At 39.0% G+C, this 22,730-nt stretch overlaps 1 protein-coding gene across 3 annotated transcripts in view; it reads right to left on the bottom strand.

The window, feature by feature from the left end:
* Window positions 1–22,730, bottom strand: part of Rif1 (replication timing regulatory factor 1) — a 73,838-nt gene that overhangs the window by 39,058 nt on the left and 12,050 nt on the right. For 2 of the 3 annotated variants that reach the window (XM_042683386.1, XM_042683388.1), the window contains exons 7-17: window positions 21,815–22,004; window positions 18,912–19,004; window positions 11,013–11,151; window positions 8,079–8,230; window positions 6,272–6,386; window positions 5,481–5,654; window positions 5,162–5,272; window positions 3,654–3,716; window positions 3,169–3,269; window positions 1,628–1,714; window positions 645–718 (exon numbers count right to left, since the gene is read on the bottom strand). In XM_042683386.1, the coding sequence (XP_042539320.1) occupies window positions 645–718; window positions 1,628–1,714; window positions 3,169–3,269; window positions 3,654–3,716; window positions 5,162–5,272; window positions 5,481–5,654; window positions 6,272–6,386; window positions 8,079–8,230; window positions 11,013–11,151; window positions 18,912–19,004; window positions 21,815–22,004 (1,299 nt within the window). The remainder of the gene's footprint in view (window positions 1–644; window positions 719–1,627; window positions 1,715–3,168; window positions 3,270–3,653; window positions 3,717–5,161; window positions 5,273–5,480; window positions 5,655–6,271; window positions 6,387–8,078; window positions 8,231–11,012; window positions 11,152–18,911; window positions 19,005–21,814; window positions 22,005–22,730) is intronic. The other variant, XM_042683387.1, reaches the window with a different exon arrangement.

Genomic DNA, 22,730 nt, shown 5'->3' with positions numbered 1-22,730 from the left:
CCTATCACCTTCTTGCCTCAATTACCCAATTACTGGGATAACAGGCATGAACTGCCATAATTGGTTTGATACATCCTTTTTTCATTAAAAAATAAATATGGTAGCTGGGCATCAGTGGCTCACACATGTAATCCTACTCAGGAGACTGAGATCTAAGAATCATGGTTCGAAGCCAGCCAGGACAGGAAAAGTCCCTGAGACTCTTATCTCTAACCACAAAATGCCAGAACAGTGGTAGAATGCTAGCCTTGAGCATAAAGCTTAGGAACAATGTCTAAGCCCATAGAGTTCAAGCCTCAGGATTGCCCCTTCCCCCCCAAAAAAACCCACAATAACATGTACGGTGATACACAAACTTTACATCAACATGAGTTACATAACAAGATTCTCAAAAACCAAAAACTTTTGGTGGAATGTGCTTATAATATCAGCACTTGAAAGAATAAGGAAGGGCAATCGAATCAGAAGTCAGTCTAAGCTATTGGCTACATATAGATGTATAGGTATATTATAAAGACATATATAAATCAAGACTTGATTTTGAAAAACTTAATTTATGACAGAAAAAAAAATGAATCTCGTATATTGGGGCATTGTTTCACAACAGAAACAATATAAAGTTTCAAGTTAAAGTTTAAATTTACCTTTCATCTGCTATACCACATTCCAAAAGGTTATTGTTGAAAAATAACTGAATTAAGAACAAAGCTGGAGTTCCCTGAAAAAAGGAAAAAAACAATCCCATTTCAAGGAATAATGTACTTATTTTCTACAAACAGTCATTTAAGAAATATAGTATTATTTATGGTATGACTAGTTTATTACCAAAGCTACATTCAATCCTGGGTATAGTGGTTCCATTATCATCACAGTATCTTGGAGGCTTAAGGTAAAAGGAGTTTGAGGACAAGGCCAGGTTGAGATATAGTGATATCCTAACTCCAAGAACAAACAAACCAACGCTAAATACAAATATCAATCAGCATGTTCTAGTCTAATTATTCAGTCTATGTATCAAGGAATGTGTGATTCCAGACATAAAGAGCACTGAAAAACCTCCTGTACTCACATACCTACATATGCAAACAAGCATGTTTCACATTAAGCTAATATTCCTAATCTTACAAAACTTTTAATATTTAACAATAATAGAAAACTTAACTGTAGGGCTGGGAAGGTGGCTCAGTGGTAGAGCACTTGCCTTGCATGCATAAGGCCCTGGGTTCAATTCCTCAGCAACACATAAGCAAAAAAGAAAAAAGCCAGAAGTGGCGCTGTGGCTCAAATGGTAGAGCACTAGCCTTGAGCTAAAGAGCTGAGGGACAGCACCCAGGCCCAGAGTTCAGGCCCCACGACTGGACCCCCCCACTCCCCCCCAAAAAAAGGAAGAAAAAGAAAAAGAAAAAAAACTCAACTTTAGTCAATTACTTAATCCAGAAAAATTGATAGCACTATATTATTCACATAAAGCTATTACTTTTTTAACTTAGTCAACATATTTTGAATGCAGTCATCATAAAACTTTAAAAAAATCTACCACTTGTAATAAAGCAAATAAAAAACATGAACTTCTGGGGATGGGGAGAAGTTACCAATCTGATCATATCATTACATTGAAGATACTTGCATTAAGAATATCCATATTAGCAACTTGATATGCAGGTGAACCTAATACTTTCTGAGGAAGTTCTTTAATTGTAATTTCCATGAGGACCTAAGAAAGATAAAAGGTTTTACAGTATTCAGTCATACAGTCTTTCTACTTAGCTAAGTCCACTAATGTTAAATATTTTTATAACTTAGCAATTTGTACAAAAAATGCTCATTCATTAATGTAAATATACATTTACTTGCCTGTATATATCTGAATTAGTTTTAAAAGTACATTAACAGAAACAAGAATTTTTGCATCAACATATAGATGTTTTCCTAAGAATGTACATCATTTGTTTATTCAACCATGGGTGATAAGGATATTTCTATTTTTTATGTTGCTAAAAATTCTGAGCTGGGTGCTGTTGGCACTCCCTGTAACACGAGCTACTAAGGAGGCTGAGCTCTGAGGAACACAGTTCAAAGCCAGGCCAGGAAGGAAAGTCTGTGAGACTCTTAGCTCCAATTAACCACCAGAAAACCAGAAGTGGCACTGTGGTTCAAGTGGTAGAGGGCTAGCCTTGAGCTGAAGAGCTCAGGGACAGCACCCAGGCCTAGAGCATCCAGGCCAACAAAAAAAAAAAGAAAGGAAACGAAAAAAGAAAAGAAATTTTGTATATACTCAATAGTAACAGTTTTAAGACGCAAACTAGAAGCTGGGTCCAGAATTGCTAGAGCTAAGCCTCCACCAAACTGTTCTCAATTTGTATTGATGTAAAATCTAACCATACTTGTATTGTGACGCTTTGTAAGGTGTCCTAAAAATGACAATTAGTAAAAATGCTTTTATATATTTTGCTTTGAAACACATCAACTGGATTTATTTGTGTCTGGCCCTTAGTCCTTTACACATATCAACTCAAACATTTAACCTCTACTTTGCTGGATCTTTAAAGATGAATCGAAGTGGTCAAGAACACAAATCAATTGTTCAAATTCATTTAACTCAGTAAAAAAGCAATTTACCTTATCTGCTCTAGATCCTTCCTTAATATTAAGAACACTGTACTTCCTAGTACATTGTCAATCCATAAAGAAAACCTGTAAATCGTTACTTATTTCATTTTCAATTTATGAGACTATTCAAATCCATTTAATATCAAAAAAATTCTTTAATATATAACTGGAAGCCAATTGCTCGCCCCCATAATCGCAGCTACTCAGGAGTATACTAAGATCTGAGGACTGTGGTTTGAGGCCAGCCCAGGCAAAAAAAGTCCACAAGACTCTTGTCTCCAATTAACCATCAAAAAGTCAGAAACAGAGCTGTGGCTTAAGTGACAGTATATCAACCTTGAGCAAAAAAGCTCAGGGACAGTGTCCAGGTCCTGAGTTCCATCTGTAACCCTAGCACAAACAAAAATCTATAGCAGTTGTGAAGTGATGATATTTATTATTAAAACTATGTTGCTAATTATCGAATGAAAAGTCTACCTCAATTCTAATCTCTGAAAATATCAACATAAACTCAATTCCAAAACATGACCTTTAAAATCAATTTTCAGGTGTACTTACTAGTGTTTTTGATGCAAGAAATACTTCTGATTTCACTATACTTTCCAAAGATTTTAGTATTAGGGTTAAAACTTCAGAACCTGGCCTCTCTTTTTTGTTACCTGTCAAAAAGAAGCAAAGAGGAAGAGTATGGTTCTAAACATATTAATACAGGTGAGATGAAGATTTTCTTTCTAAAAAACAAATTTTACTAAGTCAATAATCACTTTAAATTAGTGTAAAAATTTAAAGTACAAGGTTGGGAATTGTGGCTCAGTGGTAGAGTGCCTGCCTAGCAAGCATGAAGCCCTGGGTTTGATTCCTTAGTACCACAGAAACAGAAAAAACCAGAAGTGATGCTGTGGCTCAAGTGGTAGAGCACTAGCCTTGAGCACAGAGAGCCTCAAGGACAAAGCCCAGGTCAAGAGTTCAAGCCCCAGGACTGGCTAAAAAATTAAAGTACATGTGAAATTCAAAGATTTCAATTTCAGTGTAATAATGCTTACCTGACTCAGTCACAGACTTCACCAAGGTAATTAGCTCCTTCCAGATAGCACTGACCACTGCATCTATTAAACAAAGAAAATAACCACTTTTAACAAAACTTTTCTTGTTCCCTTATATCAGTAACAAATTGAGCAATACCTAGGTAATCTGAATATAATTTCATTATTTATACATCCACACATTCATGAAAAGACCACTTCATTTTTGTTTGAAAACATTAATCTTGTTTTCTATAACAGGACTGTAACATGCTAACACTGGGATATGTAACAGAGGAATATATAACAAATTCATAGAAAGTTCAGGTACATAATATAATCTGGCCAGTAAATATCACTAAATACATGCAATTTATCTTTTCCCCATTATCTGTATTTTCTGTATTGAATACCAATCATTTTTTGCTTTTGTTTTGGCCAGTCTTGGGGCTTGAACTCAGGGCCTGGGCATTGTCCCTGAGCTTCTTTTTGCTCAAGGCTAGCAATTTACCACCTGAGCCACAGTGCCACTTCTGGCTTTTTCTGTTTATGTGGTACTGAGGAATAGAACCCAGGGCTTCATGTATGCTAGGCAAGCACTCTACTACTAAGCCACATTCTCACAGTCCAATACCGATCACTTTTAAGAAAAGGAAAAAAACAATGACTTAGAAGGCATTCTGACAACCAATATAATGGGGGGGAAGTATGCTTCATTCACCAACTAGGTTAGAGAGAATAAAATAAAAAAAAAAAGCCAACCATTGGTCACTCAGACCTATATAATCCTAGCTACTCAAGAGGCTGACACCTAGAAGATAATTATTCAAAGCCAGCCCAAGCAGGAAAGCCCAAGATTCTCATGCCCAATTAACCACTACAAATGTCAGAGGTAGAACTGTGACTCAAGTGGTAGAGCACAAGCCTTGAGCAAAAAATGATCAGGGATAGCATCCAGGCCCTTAAGTAATTTCAGATTCCCAAGTGCTACTCTTACACAAATACACCACTTATTCGAATTTTGATGTTTTGCTGTTCAGAACACAGAAATCTTAATGCAAAGGGGTCCAGTCACAGAGCCTAGACAAGAATCACATTACCATTTGTCATAAATACACTGCTACATGTTGGTGGCTCCTGTCTATAATCCTAGCTATCTAAGAGGCTGATATCTGAGTGGACAGGAAATGTCAGTGAGGCTTTTGGCTTCAATTTTTAAAAAAATTTAAAAAATAAAGCTAGAAGTGGAGTTATGGCTCAAGTGATAGAGCGCTAGCCTTGAGCAAAAGAGGTCAGGGGCAGTTCCCAAGCTTGAATTCAAGTCCCAGTACGATCACAAAATAGTAAGTTATATTCTTATACATACATTAACACAAGTTACATACTTCCCTATACAACCCAGTTTCTCCATTTGTAAAATGAACTCAAGGATTAAATAAATCAACATAAAGATTTTTGGTACAATATAAATATTTGCTTTAACTTCCCAAAATAATTTTGAATATATAAAAAAAAATTCTTGCAATTACCTGAACCATCTTTTCCAACTGCAACAAAGCTATCATGAACAGCAGTGATGAGGATATGTGCATGTTTGGAAAAAAAAGAAGGACTGCTGATTAACGGATGTTCAAGTGGCTCTAAAAGGGAGAAAACAAAGTTATATAAAAACAAAAAAATGTGTGAAGCAAATTTATCAACTTACAAAATTTTAGATGGTTGGAATAAGTGCTTATTATTTAAAAGATTATACAGAATTACAATTGCGCTGTGGAGAAAATAGAAGCCTCATCAAAAGTTAATTAATCTGAATTATTATAGTAAATTATGTTAAGAACACTTACATACCTAAGTTCAATACAAGTTTCTGTTGCTTGGCAAAACTCAAGACTTCTGGACCTAACAAAAAGTGAAGCAACATTTCTAGTCCCAAAAGTTGAATGGAAGATATTGTGGACATTCCACTTGAACTGGAACTGGAACTTGAACGTGGAGTTGCAGGACCTCCATACGGGGAAGCACCTTTAAAAAAGAAAAACAAAAAGTTATACAAGATTTTTTTTTTTCTGTTACCCAAATGCACCCATTTTCTCTTCAATAAAATATGTCTTATAAAACAGCTGTGTGCTGACAGCTCACATATGTAATCGTAGCTATTCAGAAGGACAAGATCTGAGGATTTTGGTTTGAAGCCAGCCCAGGCAAGAAAAGTCCTTGAGATTCTCATCTCCAACGAACTACCCAAAAAGCTGAAAGTGGAACTGTAGCTCAGTGGTAAAGCACTGGCTTTCAGCAAAAAAACTAGGGCAAAATCCCAGGCCCAGTATTCAAGCCCAAGACCAGCACATGAACACACAAAAATAATAAACACAATTTCAATTGTACAAGCTATTAATTGCCATGTTGAAACTATTAATCTATACATTCTGTGTTTGTGTGAGCTAGGACCAGCACCAAAAAAGGGGGCGGAGGATGGGGGGAAAGGGTGACACAAACCTGTAATCCCAGCACTCCATATAAACTGAGGCAAGAGAACTGTAATGAATTGAGCCTGAGCTACATAGGGAGATCATACCTTTCCCTTATTGTTTCTCCTCCCAAAGGCATTCATTTCAAAAAAGCAAGGACATCTCTCTTACCTTTGTGTACAGGAGTCATAGGAGTTAAATTTGGAGAAGTGGGTAAACGAGATGAACTGCTTCTAGGTGAAGCATTATTATCAATGATTGTACTCTGAATCAGGGGCACACAAACCTATTAGGACAAGAAAAAAAGGACAAAATGTCTGCTTATAATCTATCTAGATAGATCTCTCCTGTTCTAAGTCTTTTATAATACAAATTTCTGACCACCCCCTAATTAAAAAAATATGTATCTGAAAAGATCCAAAACCAGAAATTTCATGAGCAGTCAATGCTCTGAAAACTCTGAACCTGACCAGTCTCATGAAAGGTCAGTCTAAATAAGTCAAAGTAGAGACACAATATTGTAGCTGGGCACCAGTGGCTCAACACCTATGCCTATAATCCTAACTACTCAGGAGTCTGGCATCTAAGACTTGCAATTTGAAGCCAACAAGGGCAGAAAAGCCATGAGACTCGTATGTCCAATTAACCACCAGAAAACTGGAAGCAGAGCTGTGGCTTGAGTGAAAGAAACTCAGGGACAGCACCCAGACCCATAGTTCAAACCCCAGGCAGGTTCAAAAAAAGAACCCAAAAAACTCAATTTACACTTTTTTTCAGTAGTACTGCATTCACTTCAGTGCCTTACCATGGTCAAGACAGGCAGACAGGTCCTCTATTGCTGGATCAATGCTGCAGCCCACTATTTACAAAATTAACCCATTATCAATCACATCTTGATACTAATTAATTACAATAAAAATGCTGGACAACCAGAAAATCGGCCTATTAAACTCTTGTAATGGGCTGGGAAGGCAGCTCAGTGGTAAAGTGCTTGTCTTGTATGCATGAGGCCCTGGGTTCTATTCCTCAGCACCACACAAGCAAAAAAAGCCAAAAGTGGCACTGTGGTTCAAGTGGTAGAACGCTAGCCTTGAGCTGAAGAGCTGAGGGACAGTGCCTAAGCCCAGAGTTCAGGCCCACGACTGGCAAAAAAAAAAAAAAAAACTCTTGTAATGTAAGAACTTGGACAATTTGTTATGATTTCAATTATACATCTATGTTTATTTTCAATTATCTTGTTTTACGAAGCTTCTTCGAAGCAGATAAAATGTAAATCTCCTTTTCCAAAACAGTGGACTCAACCAGGTACTGGTGGCTCACGCCTGTCATCCCAGCTAAGTCAGGAGGCTGAGATCTGAAGACTGCAGTTTAAAGCCAGGCCAGGCAAGAAAGTCCTTGAAACTCTTTATCTCCTAACCACCAGAAAACACGAAGTGGCGCTATGGCTCAAGTGGTAGGGTTCTTTCCTGAGCTGTAGAGCTGAGGGATAGTGCCCAGGCCCAGAGTTCAAGACCCATAAATGACAAAACTAACAAACAAAAAAACCTGGGCTCTACTTCAGATCATTAGAGAATATTCTCCACAGCAAAATCCAACTTCTGAGTTTAAAAAAAAAAAAGAAAGGTCTTAGCTAGGCACTGGTGGTGCACACCAGCAATGCTAGGTACTCAAGAGGCCAAGTAAGGATTGAGGTTGAAAGCCAGCTCAAGCAGGAAAGTCTCTGAGACTCTTATCTCCAATTAACCACCCAAAAGCCAGAAGTGGATCTGTGACTAGTGATAATTTGAACACTAGCCTTGAGCAAAAAAAGCTTGGAAACAGCATCTAAGCTCTAGGATTGGCACTTAAAAAAAAACAAAAACTTTTGGCTTTCCTGGAGACTGTGGTCAACTAACACATAGCAAATGTAACCAAAAAAAAAAAAAAAGACTACTATTAAGAACTTAAGAATTAAAGAAACAATGAACATTTATGTTACCTGTTCAAAATTAGCAGGAAGATATGATCCAAGTCTCTTCATTAAGTACCACCAGACTTCTAGTTTTGTTAATGCCAGAGCTTCTGTTTTCACATGGATGGAACTCAAAGGCTGCATCAATAACTTGAGTCTTTTTGCACTACACAGTATATCTTAAAATAAGCAAACACATAAAAAGTCTAAGTTAATGTTTACATTTCTTAAATGAGCTGCTTAAAGTCTTTTTTGGCACATTAAGAAAATATGTTTAAAAAAAAAATCCTAAGATTGTTCTTGTTCTACTCAAACTTTTCATTTTGACAGTTGGACCAAAACCCTTAATAGGAACTGGTAATACCGATTAGATGATTAATCTTTAAAAATCAAGCTGGTGGGATGCTTTTCCAATCAGATGACATATTGCAATGTCTATACTACTCCTTGCTGTTACAAATGGCATAATGAGCCGGGTGCCCATGGCTCACACCTGTAATCCTAGCTACCTCAGAAGGCTGAGATCTGAGGATCACAGTTCAAAACCAGCTGAGCAGGAAGGTCCATGAGACTCTTATCTCCAAATGACCACCAGAAAACCAAAACTGGTGCTGTGGTTCAAGTGGTACAGTGCTCGCCTTGAGCTGAAGAGCTCAGGACAGTACAGGACAGGAGTAGATTTAAAGCCCCATGACCAATAAAAAAAATTTTTTTAATTAAAAAAAATGGATCCAGGCAATGGTTGTCTCACGCCTATAATCCTAGCTACTCAGGAGGCCCAGGCAGGAAAGTCCATGAGACTCTTATCTCCAATTAACCACCAAAAAACCAGAAGTGATGCTGTGGCTCAAGTGGTACAGTGCTTGCCTTGAGCTGAAGAGCTTAGGGACAGGGCCCAGGCCCAGAGTTCAAGCCCCACAACCACATACATAACAGCATGCCATGCAAAGTCTCCTTTAATTACAAATTCTGATTTTACTCAGCTCAGATAGATCAAATCTTTGTCTCTCTTTTTTTTTGGGGGGGGGTCCGGTCGTGGGGCCTGAACCCGGCCTGGCCGCTGTCCCTCAGCTCTTCAGCTCAAGGCTAGCGCTCTACCACTTGAGCCACAGCACCACTTCCAGCTTTTTCTGCTTATGTGGTGCTGAGGAATTGAACCCAGGGCCTCAGGCATGCAAGGCAAGCGCTCTACCACTGAGCCACCTCTTCCCAGCCCCCAAATCTTTGTCTCTTTCTAATCTGCCATTTAGACATCCTACCTGATAAAAATCAGGTGAAGTGTATAAATGTATAAGTCATTGTTTTGAAATCTTATAGCCCAGGCTGGCCTTTAACTAGGAATCTTTTTGCTTCTGTTGTACGACTGCCTAGATTACCTGCATGTGTCACCATGCTCGAACTGTCTAATTCTTAAGTGATTGCTATGAGTCTCTTACAGCCTAAGCTGACCTTAAACTGGGAATTCTCTCTCCTCTGAAGTCTGACTGTCCCCATGCTTGGAATGTGATTCTTAAAAGACTCCTTTAGTTATTTTTGTTCTTCCTTTTGTCCTACTTGCCGTAGTCTGCACTGGAAGCATATCAAAGATAAAATAGGACAAGTAGCCGAGTGACGGTGGCTCACGCCTATAATCCTTGCTAAACAGGAGGCTGAGATCTGAGAATCACGTTCAAAGCCAGCCCGGGCAGGAAAGTCAGTGAGATTCTTATCTCCAATAAACCACTAGAAAACCGGAAGTGGTGCTGTGGCTCAAGCGGTAGAGCATTTGCCTTGAGCTGAGGGAGAGCCCCCAAGTCCACAGTTCAAGCCCCACGACCGACCAAAAAAAAGGACAAGTATCTGATTGCTCAATGGCTTCCTGTATCCACTGATTTCCAGTCATGAACTTTAGCTCTAGACTTGACTTAAAGATTTTATCTTTTCATTATTTCACATTCCTACAATTATATATAATTCTAACAGATTTAACTGTCAAGTATTACTCCATACTACTAGCTATGCTAACCATTCTGTTTTTAAGTAAGCAGTATTTTATTTCCAATTAGCTGGGCATGGTGGCTCACACCTGTAATCTCAGCACCAGGGAATTTGAGGCCAGGCTAGACTACAGTTAGTTCAAGAGTCGAAGTTAGAAACATGATGTCCGAAAAAATCATTATCTAAAAACGCACGTGTATCCCACAACATACCTTCTTTACTAATATTCTTAGTAAAACAATAACTACTATATAATTAAAAATTATAGTAAAGTAGGGAATATCACTATTAACAATCTTTGGTAAGGGAAAATGGATAAATTCAACATTAATATTATACAGTGGTGATTAAAGATAAGATCATTGTTTCTCACATCTTCTGCTGGCTTTGTCCTCTGGTATACTTAGCTTTCCTAAAATAGTTACAGTACACCTCAGATCTATTGTATAAAATATGTATAAGTGTTCAACTCAGTGCTAGAACACATGGTATTTTTCCATTTTAAAATAAAAACTTTTGGGGGGTGTAGAATTATAGCAGAGATTAAATATGGCCTCACCTTTGCTAGGGAAGGGCTCAGAAAAAACACACACACACACACACTCGTAATTTCCAATGTCTCTTTAAAAAAATCTATCATTACAGGTACTGGTGGCTCAGGCCTATAATAATAATCCTAGCTATTCAGGAGGCTGAGATCTAAAGATCGCAGTTCAAAACCAGCCCAGGAATAAAAGTTTGTGAGACTCTCATCTCCAATTAAACACCAGAAAACTGGAAGTAGCATTGTGGCTCAAAGTGGTAGAATGCTTCCTTGAGCAAGAGCTCAAACAGTGCCCATGCCCTAAGTTCAAGACCCAGGTACAAATAAAATTCTATCTTTACTACAGATATTATTAAAGTTTCAGTATAAACTCCAAAGAATCAGGAAAGTTTCGATGTTTAACCTTGCCTAATAGCAAAATAAACAAAAAATTTACATGCCTGGATTTAAAGCAAAATTATCTATTAAGCTCTTCCAAGCAATAAAAGCAATTTTTTTCACCATGGGTGTTCCACTACGAAATCCCAGTTCTTCCAGCTGTAACAAAGAATTGATGAAACTCCCACTTCGATGCAGGGTCTAAATAATGAGAAAAAAAATTAAATTATTTTTCTGCTTGAAACAAATTAATGAAGATAGTGCCTATTTTTTTTTATCTATTCACTTAATATATGCTCTTAGGAATTCATAATCTCACAAAAGAGACAACAGATGTATTTCCCACAAAACATAAGCTTGTTACGAAAGATACACATTCCTAGAAATTTGAATTAAGAAAATCTTATGGCCAGATGTGTTAATGTATACCTGTAAATCAGCACTTTGGAGGCCAAGGCAGGAGGATCTTGAATTGGAGACTGTCTCAAAACAAAATTCCTTAGTGGTACTGGGATTTGAACTCAGGACCCCATATTTTCTATGTAGAGAGACATTCTACCATTTGAACCAGTCTAAAAAAGGTCTTACTTTATACCTAGGCTTGAACTCAGGGTCTCACACTTGCTAGGCAGGTACTCTACCACTAGGACCAATCTACCAGCTAGTTACTTGGGCTATTTTAAAGGAACAGTCTCACTCACTTTATACCAGAGGCTAAATGTGGCTTCCCTGCATAACAGGGATTAACAGCCATGTGTCACCTCAACCAATCACTGGTCAAGATAGAATGTAAAGAAGAGTTTTTGCCTCTGTTGACTTTGAACTGCCATTACCCAATTTCTGTCTCTCAAGTAACTAGAACAATAGATGTGAACTACCACACTCCACTAAGAAAATATTGAGGTGTACACACATATTGAAAGCCACGGTAATAAAACATTTTTTTAAAAAGGCTTAATAAAGCATAGTGTACAATGCAGAAAAAATATGGAAGGTAAGATAAATTCCATGTTTTATCCATTTAAGACCAAAGAAATAGATACAGATTGAATGTACATTTTCACTTTGTAAAGAGAATTTTATAGAGTATTTTCACTGTTACTTATATCTTGACTGACACTCAACACAAAGCCAGGCATAGAATTTTTCAGTCAAGGGGGAGAACAAATTTAGATCTTGAGCCTGGCATTGGAAGGTCATACCTGTCTGTAGTAGCTACTCAGGAGACTGAGATCCAGAGGATGGAAATTTTAGGTCAAATGAGTTGACAGTAACAGCCAAGCAGTACCAGAGTTCAAACTGGTACTGCCAATAAGTAAGTAAGTAAATAAATAAATAACGCTTTGTACTCTAGAAGATTTTCAGATAGGATATTCAACCTGTATCTATATGAAAAAACATGCAAAAAAAGACTAAGAAAAAGAAATGCTAAATTCTGAAATTAACAAATCCTTTCAAGCAACTCAAACAGGCATGAAAATCAGCTGAAAGACGTTTCATGAAAGACAAATATAAATGATATCTGCTAACAGTATTAAAATGAGATGTCAAGTAACTTTACTTCCAAACACTGTATATGACTAAAACGGAAATAGTATCTAACAAAAAAAACTATAAATATATGGCAAGAAAACAATACATAAATAGTCCTACAAATCAATAAAGCACATGTAAATGTTTCTTATTTTTTTATTTTCAAGACAGAGTTTTACTATACAATCTAGGCTGGCCTCAAACTGGCAATTCACCTGCTTTGCTTCCCCAGTGCTGAGATTACAAATGTTCACCACCATGTTTGGCTAATTATATATAGTCTAAAATGACAACAAAAAGGCTTAGAATATCAGACTCCTTAAGAAATTTGCTAGAGCTAATAAATTTAGTAACTACAAAGTCAAATCACTCTTATGCAAAACTCAAGAATGAACAATCTGAGTAGCAAATTAGCAAAGCAATTTAATTTACCTAGCACCTAAAAAATAAATATGTGGATCACTTAATGATAGGAAATTTGTTGTCATGCAAAGTCAAGAGTGTACTTACACAAACTTAGATGGAATAGCCTTCCATACACCTAGTCTACATGGTGTATATATGGTATAGCTTATTGCCCCTAGGGCCAAGGTGAACAAAACACAAGATTAAGTCAATCACAAGAGAAGATGAAGCAACTAATACACATGATAAAAATGAGATGAATTAACCTGACTTAACACAGTATACTACTTTACAGTAAGTGTTTTTATATTTAGAGTACACTGTAAAACACCATATACATTAAGCAGTTAATGTTGCTTATTATCAAGCATTATGTATATATAAAATTGTATTGCTATGCTTTTATATGACTGGAAGCCCAGTTTGCTAACAAGATCACCACCAATACTTGAGTAATGCAATTTCAAGATGCTACACGCATCAAGCATGAGTGAGGTCCTGGATTTAAATTCAGTAGCATAAGTAAGTAAATAAATCAAGAGTTCTGAAGAAAGCAGTTAAAACCAAAAGTGCATTGAGACTCTTTATCTCCAATAACAAGCAAAAAAAAGCCAGAAATGCAAGTGTGGCTCAAGTGGTGGTAGAACAGAAAAAAGATAAGCAAGAGCACAAAGCCCTGAGCTCAAGGCCAAGTACCAGTGTGTGTATATGGGGGGAGAGGGGGGGAAGCCAGGCACTAGCAGCTCACACCTATAATCCTAGCAACTCAAAAGACTGAGGTTTTGAGGATTGATATTCAAAGACAGACCAAGAAGGAAAGTTAATGAGACTGTCTCCAATCAACCACTCAAAGTGGGAAGTGGAGTTGTGGTTTGAGTGGTTGATTTCTAGCCTTGAGGAAAAAAAGCTAGAGGTAGCAAACAAGCCCTTAGTTCAAGACCAGCACCAAAGAAATAAACACACACACACACACACACACACACACACACACACACACACACACACACACACACACACACACACCAAGCCAATTTTAATGCTACTAGCTCTATTTCTAGCTCTATTGAACTCTTATGAGACCACTGCACCATGTCTGGCCTGTCACTGTTTGAAACATCATTATACCGCAAATTACAGAGTTCTAACCAAAGAAGTTAACAATTTATACAATGAAAACTATAAGGGATTGTTAAAATAAGCTGAAGACCAAGAAAAATTAAAATATGACATGTATTCAGACAGGACTAAACAATGTTAAAACAGCAAGACTATGCAAGATTCCAACAACTAGCTAGTTAACAGTGGCTGTCTATTTACTCAGGTGCTCCTGAGTTCAAAGCTAGCCTGGGAAGGAGAGTCCATAAGACTGTAATCTCCAATTAACTACCAAAAGACAGTGACTCAAGTATGTAGGGCACCAGACATAATTGCAAAAAGCTAAGGAACCAATGCCCAGGCCAAGTTCAAGTACCAACATAAGCACAAAATTTCAACAACCTTTTTCAGACAAAAATAACAAACATTAATGACAGACCAGGCAGCAAGGGAGCAGAATTCAGGGGAAAAAAAAATCCCTGCATACATGTTCAAATACATGGGTCCAGGACTATATTGATTGAAAAGCCTTTTCAACAAATGGTAGCTCATGACTATATCCTAGTTACTCAGGAGGCTAGAACCTGAGGATCTTGGTTTTAAGCCAGACAAGTCAGAAAAGTTCGACTCTTAATTCCAATTGAGCAACCAAAAAAGCTCAAAGTGGAAATGTGGGTCAAGAGATAGAGCATTACCCTTAAGCAAAAAAAGCTAAGGGAGAATGCAAGTAGCCAGGCATTGGTGGCTCACACCTGGAATCCTAGCTACTCAGGAGGCTGAGATCTGAGGAACAAGGTTCAAAGCCAGGCCAGGCAGAAAAGTCCTTGAGACTATGATCTCCCATAAACCACTAGAAAACTGGAAGTGGCACTGTGGCCAAGAGGTAGAGCGCTTGCCTTCAGCTGAAGAATGCAGGGACAGCGCCCAGGCCCGGAGTTCAAGCCCCATGACCGAAAAAAAACAATAAAGGAATAATGCAAGTCCCTGATACCAGTACGTACATGTACACACACACACACACACACACACACACACACACACACACACACACACACACACACACACACAATACCCACTTACAACAGAATGAAGCTAAATCATTACCTCACACATTATCAAAACTTTATTCAAAATATTTTAAAGATGAAAATTAAAACTGTAAGGCTGGGAAGATGGCTCAGTGGTAGAGCGCTTGCCTTGCATGCATGAGGCCCTGGGTTGGATTCCTCAGCACCACATAAGCAAAAAGAAAAAAGCCAGAAGTGGTGCTGTGGCTCAAGTGGTAGAGCGCTAGCCTTGAGCTGAAGAGCTGAGGGACAGCGCCCAGACCCATAGTTCAGTTCCCACAACTGGACCCCCCCCCAAAAAAAAAAAAAGAAAAGAAAATTAAAACTGTAAAACTTTTTTGTGTGGTACTGGGGCTTGAATTGAACTCAGGGCCTAGGAGGTGTTCCTGAGCTTGCTTGTTTTTTGCTCAAGGCTAGCACTCTACCACTTGAGCCACAGCTCCACTTCCAGTAAGTCTCAAGGACTTTCCTTCCCAGGCAGGCTGGCTGACTTCCAGCTACAATCCCCAGAGCTGAGCCTCTCAGTAGCTAGATTATGGACATGAGCCACTATACTCCATCTTCTAAAGACTTAATATATTAAAATTCCTTGGGAACAGGAGGGGAAAAACTAAGAGCAAGGGAAGGGGGTGACATTGTCCAAGACAAAATGAACTCCTAACCTAGTTTATATAATTGTAACCCCTTTGTACATCACCTTTATAATAAAAAAAATTCCTAAATCTCTGACAATTAGGGACAATTGCACAAATATAGCATCAAAAACAAAGACAACTGAAAGTATATTGTACTTCACAAACTGTTTAACAGTTTAATGGTAGAGCACATGCGTAACATTGTATACGACCCTGGGTTTGATCCTTAACTACAACCCCAAAAAGACTGTGCAAAGGACATCATCAATAAAGCACGAATACATCTTAAGGCAAGCCTTAATGGTTCACTTGTAATCCTAACTACTGAGGAGGCTGAGACCTGGATCATACTTCATTTATTTATTCTTTTGTTGGTTGGGGGCCTGAACTCTGGGCCTGGGCCCTGTCCCTCAGCTCTTCAGCTCAAGGCTAGTATTCTACCAATTGAGCCACAGAACCACTTCCAGCTTTATTTGCTTATGTGGTGCTGAGGAATCGAACCCAGGGCCTCATGCATGCAAGGCAAGCACACCATTGAGTCACTTTCCTAGTCCTTGGATCATACTTCAAAGCCAGCTGTGAGATTCCTTTTCCAATTAGCCAGGCAAAAATGCCAGCTTGGAGGTGTGGCTTAATGTGGCAGAGCAACAACTATGAGCAAGAAAGCTCAGAAAGAGGCCCTGAGTATAAGTTCCAGTACCAGCACTCCCCTACCAGAACAATATCAAGCAGGGAAGTTGGTTGATCATTCCTATAATCTTACTATAAAGGCTGAGATCTGAGGGTCCGAGCTTGAAGCTGGCCCAGGCAAAAGAGTTTTTGAGACACTTCTTTCAAATTGACTAGCAGAAGTGAATTGTGCCTCAAGATAAACCTTGAGCAAAAAAGCTAAGGGAAGATCACCTGGCCCTGAGTTCCAAACCCCAGTACTAGCTTATTTAAAAAAATAAATAACCTACAAAATGAAAATGTCTGTAATGCACATAAGTGAAAAGATTTACAAGACTATATTAAGGGGGCTGGGAAGGTGGCTCAGTGGCAGAGTGCTTGCCTTGCATTCATGAGGCCCTGGGTTCGATTCCCCAGCACCACATAAGCAAAAAGGAAAAAATCCACAAGTGGCGCTGTGGCTCAAATGGTAGAGTGCTAGCCTTGAGCTGAAGAGCTGAAGGACAGCACCCAGGCCGAGTTCAGGCCCAATGACTGGCAAAAAAGAAAAAAAAAAAAAAAAAGAAATGAAGGACTTGCAACATTTCTCTGGATAAAATAAAGAAAATGGTCAGACCACATGAAAAGATTAACACTAGAAAAGCAAACTACAACTGACACTGACCTTCACATCAATTAAAATGACTAATACTAAATAAAGGTCAAGAATGTTGAGAAGGCAGGACCTTAGAGCATTATGGGTACAAATATAAAATAGTAATGCTGCTATAGATCATTTAGTGGCTTCTAAAATATTGAAGCACAGAACTTACCATACATGTGTCCCCATAATTCTATTAAGCTTATATCCAAAAACCTGAAGACAAGGACTCCAAAAACATTTCTACACCTATGTTTATAGTCACATTATTTACAAGAGCAAAACGATAAAGTCCAAATATCCATCCTGATGAACAATAAAATCCAGTACAGTATTACTCACAATCACTGGAAGCTTTAATATATGCTCTTAAATGGATTTTGACATTATACTTAAAAAATAAGCTATAAACAAAGGACCAATGTCATGATTCCACTTACATAAGGAAATAAGCAAATTCACACAGAAAGTACAACAGATGTTTAATGGTGGAGAGAGTGAGTCAATGAGTTAAGCAAGGGTTAAGAAATGTCCGGCCTGTGGGCCTCATCATTTGGTATGTGATGGGATAGGTTGCTTCTCATAGGCGCCTGCAGCCATCTATCTGCCTATTACTTATTCTGTATGGCCTGTGAATGGAATTATAAAATATCCAAATGGCCCTTGGCAAAGAAGGTCCCTACCCCTGGCACTAAAAGGGTAGTTTTTATTGGAGATGGAAGAAAATGTTTTGGGTATACACAGGACTGTTTATACAACATATTTAATACCATTAGATTTAATACCACTGAATGGTTAAAATAAATGAAGAGTACCCTCCCACAAAACTGGCTTAGTTAAACCTGATTTTTTTTATTGTTCACTGCATGTTCTATTAAATGACCTCAACCTTTTAGTAAACATTAGCCATCACGTCTATACAATATACTATTGGATTTCTTTGATCTCTTGTCAACTGTTCAATCGACAATCCTATTTCATGGTTCTCTAAAGACACGGAATTGAAAACATGTTGATTTTCTATCTATTAATTAGCACACATTCTACACAGGCAAACACATCCTTCTTATGCTTAAGAACACCAGCAAAGGCTGGGAATGTGGCTTAGTGGTAGTAGTTGCCTAGCAAGTATAAAGCCCTGGGCTTAATTCCTCAGTACCACATAAACAGAAAAGGCCAGAAGTGGCACTGTGGATAGCCTTCAGCAAAAGAAGCTCAGGGACAGTGCCCAGGCCCTGAGTGCAAGCCCCAAGACTGGCCAAAAACTGGCCAAAAACAACAACAACAACAAAATGAACATTAACTAGACAACACACAGCCTGATACTTAATGCACTTTTAATAAGTGAAGTGACCAAGAACAATCACAATACCACCTGAAACTAGAGGGACCAAGAAACAAACTTGCTTAAGATATGAAAGCTAAAACTAAAGGCAGAATATAACCTTGCTGGACCCTCAGCTGAGAACATACCCTTCTGAGTGACTCACATTCTTGGCTGCTGTTTGTCTACAAATGATATAAAAGCAACACCAGGACTAATATGGGATTGACAAACAATTCAGTAACTACAATTTGTAAATAAGGCAAAAATAATGGAGATAACCCAACTAACATTAAAGCATAAAATTGTCAGACCCTGGGAAAGATAAACAGGCTCTTGGGGGGGAGGGGGGAAGATGCTAGTGAAAAGGGATTATCGAAGACAACAAGGAATATGGTTAAGTAGACTATCATCATGTATGAAAACACAACAATGAAACCTACTAAAAGTGTTTTGGACAACAGGGGAAGAGTAAAGGAGGATGATAGAGGGGGTGAAATTGATTTGAATACTCTGTCTACATGATCAAAAAACTCTTTGTACAACTAATGTGTGCTTAAAAATACAAAAAATTCAGTAACTATGTCACTTACCTTTCCAAGAAGTTTGACAAACAAAGGCCATAATTTTAATACATAGGTCTCATTTTTGTTCAGAAATAGTTTTTGGAGTTCTGAGATCAATTTCTGTAAAGAAAATTAAGATATTTACTAAATAATCTCTTAGAAAGGAAAATACTATCCAATATGGAAGTCTACCTATAATTCCCCAAAATTCATTCCCCAAAATTCATTCTCAGCCAAACAGCCTTAACCCCAACTTAAATAAGCATGGTGCCAGTGATTCACACTTATAATCCTAACCTAATCTTAGCTACTTAGTACACTGAGATTTGAAGGATCACAGTTCAAAGCCAGCCCAGGCAAAAAGCCCATGAGAGTCCATATCCAAGTACTAGCAAAATGACTGGACAAGTGGGTCAAGTGGTAGCAAACTAGCCATGAGCAAGAAACTTTGAGTAAGAGCTTAAGAACCTGAGTTCAATCCCAGTACCAGCATGCACGCGCGCGCGCACACACACACACACAAATTACAACAAATAGGAAATACCTAGACTATAGCATTATTTTAATGTGCTCATTTTTTATTTCTGATCATAAAGCCATTATCAATATAGATTTGGCTGTAATGGGGAAAAAACAACAAATACCAACTCAGAGCCAGTCCTTTTGCGCTCAAGGTTTTCTCACCAAGAATGAATTTATCCTCTGGACTTCAAGTCACTTAAGAGCACCTCCCACTTGTTAGGTACATCCCTAAGCCCAGATGACCTAAGTTCTACCATCCTTGTCCACCTCACTAGTCTTTCTGATGGTACAATCTGTATCTCAAAGGTAGAAAATACTTTCTTGACAAAGACCATTTAATTATTCCTGCTTGGGCTTAGATTTCTGGCTCACACCCAAAAATCCTAGCTATTCAGGAGGCTGAAATCTGAAGATCATAGCTTAAAGCCAGCCCAGGTGGGAAGGTCTGTGGGATTCTTTTCTTTTTTTTTTTTTGGTCAGTAGTAGGGCTTGAACTCTGGGCTTGGGCGCTGTCCCTGCGCTCTTCAGCTCAAGGCGAGCGCTCTACCACTTGAGCCACAGCCCACTTCTGGATTTCTAGTGGTTTATTGGAGATAAGAGTCTCACGGACTCTCCTGCCCAGGCTGGCTTTGAACCCAATCCTCACATCTCAGCCTCCTGAGTACTTAGGATTACAGGTGTAAGCCACCAGCGCCCGGCGGTAGAATTCTTATCTGCAATTAATCATAAAGTTGAAAGTAGAGCTGTGGGGCTGGCAAGGTGGCTCAATGGTAGAGCGCTTGCCTTGCATGCATGAGGCCCTTGGTTCGATTTCTCAGCCACCACATAAGCAAAAAAGAAAAAAGCTGGAAGTGGCACTGTGGCTCAAGTGGTAGAGCGCTAGCCTTGAACTGAAGAGCTGAGGGACAGCGCACAGGCCCAGAGTTCAGGCTCTACGACGGGACCCAAAAAAAAAAAGTTAAGTAGAGTTGTGATGATAGAATGCTAGCCTTGAGCAAAAAAACTTAGGGATGGTACCAGGCCCTGCACATACCCACAGAAAAAACCTCTTAGACTTTTTTTTTTTTTTTGCTGGTCATGGGGCCTGAACTCTGGGCCTAGGTGCTGTCCCTCAGCTCTTCAGCTCAAGTCTAGTGCTCTACCACTTGAGCCACAGCGCCACTTCCAGCTTTTTCTGCTTATGTGGTGCTAAGGAATGGAACCCAGGACCTCATGCATGCAAGGCAAGCACTCTATCACTGAGCCACCTTCCCAGCCCCCCTCTTAGATTTCTTAAACTTCAAGTTCTGCCTGTTGTTGGTTCACTTCATAGACCTGATCGAATAAATTCATGGGCCTCACAGGACCTCTGAGCCAGATAATCCCCACACTTGCTCTACCGTGTCTGTGATGTACTTCATAGTGGTCTTCACTTATATATACCTTACTTCTTTACTTATACGAGAAAATAAGCCCACAACCTTTGGTTTGCTACTACAGTCACAGTGCCTAAAACAGTGCACTTCATGTAACAAGCTAAAGAAAAACCTGTTAAAAGAACAAAGCCCAGGGGCTGGGAAGGTGGCTCAGTGGTAGAGTCCTTGCCTTGCATGCATGAGGCCCTGGGTTCGAATCCTCAGCACCACCTAAGCAGAAAAAGCTGGAAGTGGCGCTGTGGCTCAAGTGGTAGAGTGCTCGCCTTGAGCTGAAGGATAGCACCCAGGTCCAGAGTTCAAGCCCCACAACCGACAAAAAAAAAAAAAAAAGAAAGAAAGAAAGAAACAAAGCCCAAAGTCCTGAAATAATGCAACTAGGAAACTATTCCAACTAGAGGAACTTATCTTTTCATATTTTACAATCCAAATAGTATTGAATGAGTCACAAGTCTTTTTCAGAAATATAATCCTTTTATATTCACCATCTACAGGAGATGTGATAAACTTCAGTAAAAATGAATTCAAAGGGGCTGGGAAGGCGGCTCAGTGGTAAAAGCACTTGCCTTACATGCCAAAGGCCCTGGGTTTGATTCCTCAGCACCACATAAGCAAAAAGAAAAAGGCCGGAAGTGGCGCTGTGGCTCAAGTGGTAGAGCGTTAGCCTTGAGCTGAAGAGCTGAGGGACAGTGCCCAGGCCCAGAGTTCAGGCCCCATGACCGGACCCAAAAAAAAAAAAAAAAAAAAATGAATTGAAAGAAGGAATCCATTTTTGCTAAAGCAGTTCTTTATTTCTTCAGTCCTGGGACTCAAACCTAGGACATCACCTATACTAGGCACATCAACCAATGACCTACATCCCTGGTCAAGTCTTCATTTTAATTCAAAGCTAAACTCCCCTATTACAGTCAACTCCTACAGTGAGCTGAGTCAATTTGAAGCTTAATGCAGATCACTCTAATGCACCAGTTAATTTTTACATAATGAAGTACTTACAGTAGTCATAAGCTGCTCTGTAATAGATGCTACTTCTTGTTGTTTCTGAAGCAACAGTGGCATTCCCATCTCCAAAGCAGTGGCTCCCCGTAAATGGATCCTCTGTGCTGAGTGAACCAGTAATGGGATGACCAATTTTGCCCATCTCACTGCTTCTTCGCCCATTTGAACTGGTGCTTGTTCTATTAGCCTAAGATAGAGAATTCAGTGACTAAAATAGCTTAATGTTACTCCCAAAATTTAAACCAATACAAAACAGAAAAATGCACAATATGCCAAGTATATCTGCATAAAAAATTGGCGGGGGGGGGGGGGGGGAGGGGGGGCGCACTATAGGGTGGAAGGGTGAGTCATGGTACTTGAACTCAGGGCCTGAGGTGTCTCTGAGCTCTTTTTGCACCTCTTAGAGCCACAGCTCCACTACCAGTTTTTCTGAATGGTTAATTGGAGTCTAAGAATCTCATGGGGACTTTTCTGCCCCAGCTAACTTTGAACCTTGATACTCAGATCTCAGCCTCCTGATTATAGGCATAAGCCACCACTGCCCAGTGAAATTCAACATTGTTATGAGAGCAATACACAAACATAATCTGAACATCAATCATAGCATGGGAACACCAAGTAAAGCAAATAGCTCAATAGCTTTAAAAACGGAGAAAGAAAAATAAGGAAAAGTTTGTGCTGTTATCATGCCCATGAAAGAGTAGAAAGGGCTAAGAAAAAGGTATTTTTCTACTCCCAGCTAGCCCTAGCCAACTTCTGAGCTTCCACTATTTTTTAAATCTTGCAAAACCTTTAGCATGTAATTTTTGATACCAGAACTGAATTATAAGCAGAATTTTAATTTTTAAAACTATGTTATTAAAGCTGAGCAACAGTGGCTCACGCCTGTACTGTAATCCTAGCTACTCAGGGG

The sequence above is a fragment of the Dipodomys spectabilis genome, unplaced genomic scaffold, assembly GCF_019054845.1.
Source record: "Dipodomys spectabilis isolate Male_0828 unplaced genomic scaffold, ASM1905484v1 ptg000081l, whole genome shotgun sequence".
Lineage (NCBI taxonomy): Eukaryota > Metazoa > Chordata > Mammalia > Rodentia > Heteromyidae > Dipodomys > Dipodomys spectabilis.
Note: the sequence above shows the minus strand (reverse complement) of the source record. Positions and strands in the feature narration are given on the sequence as shown.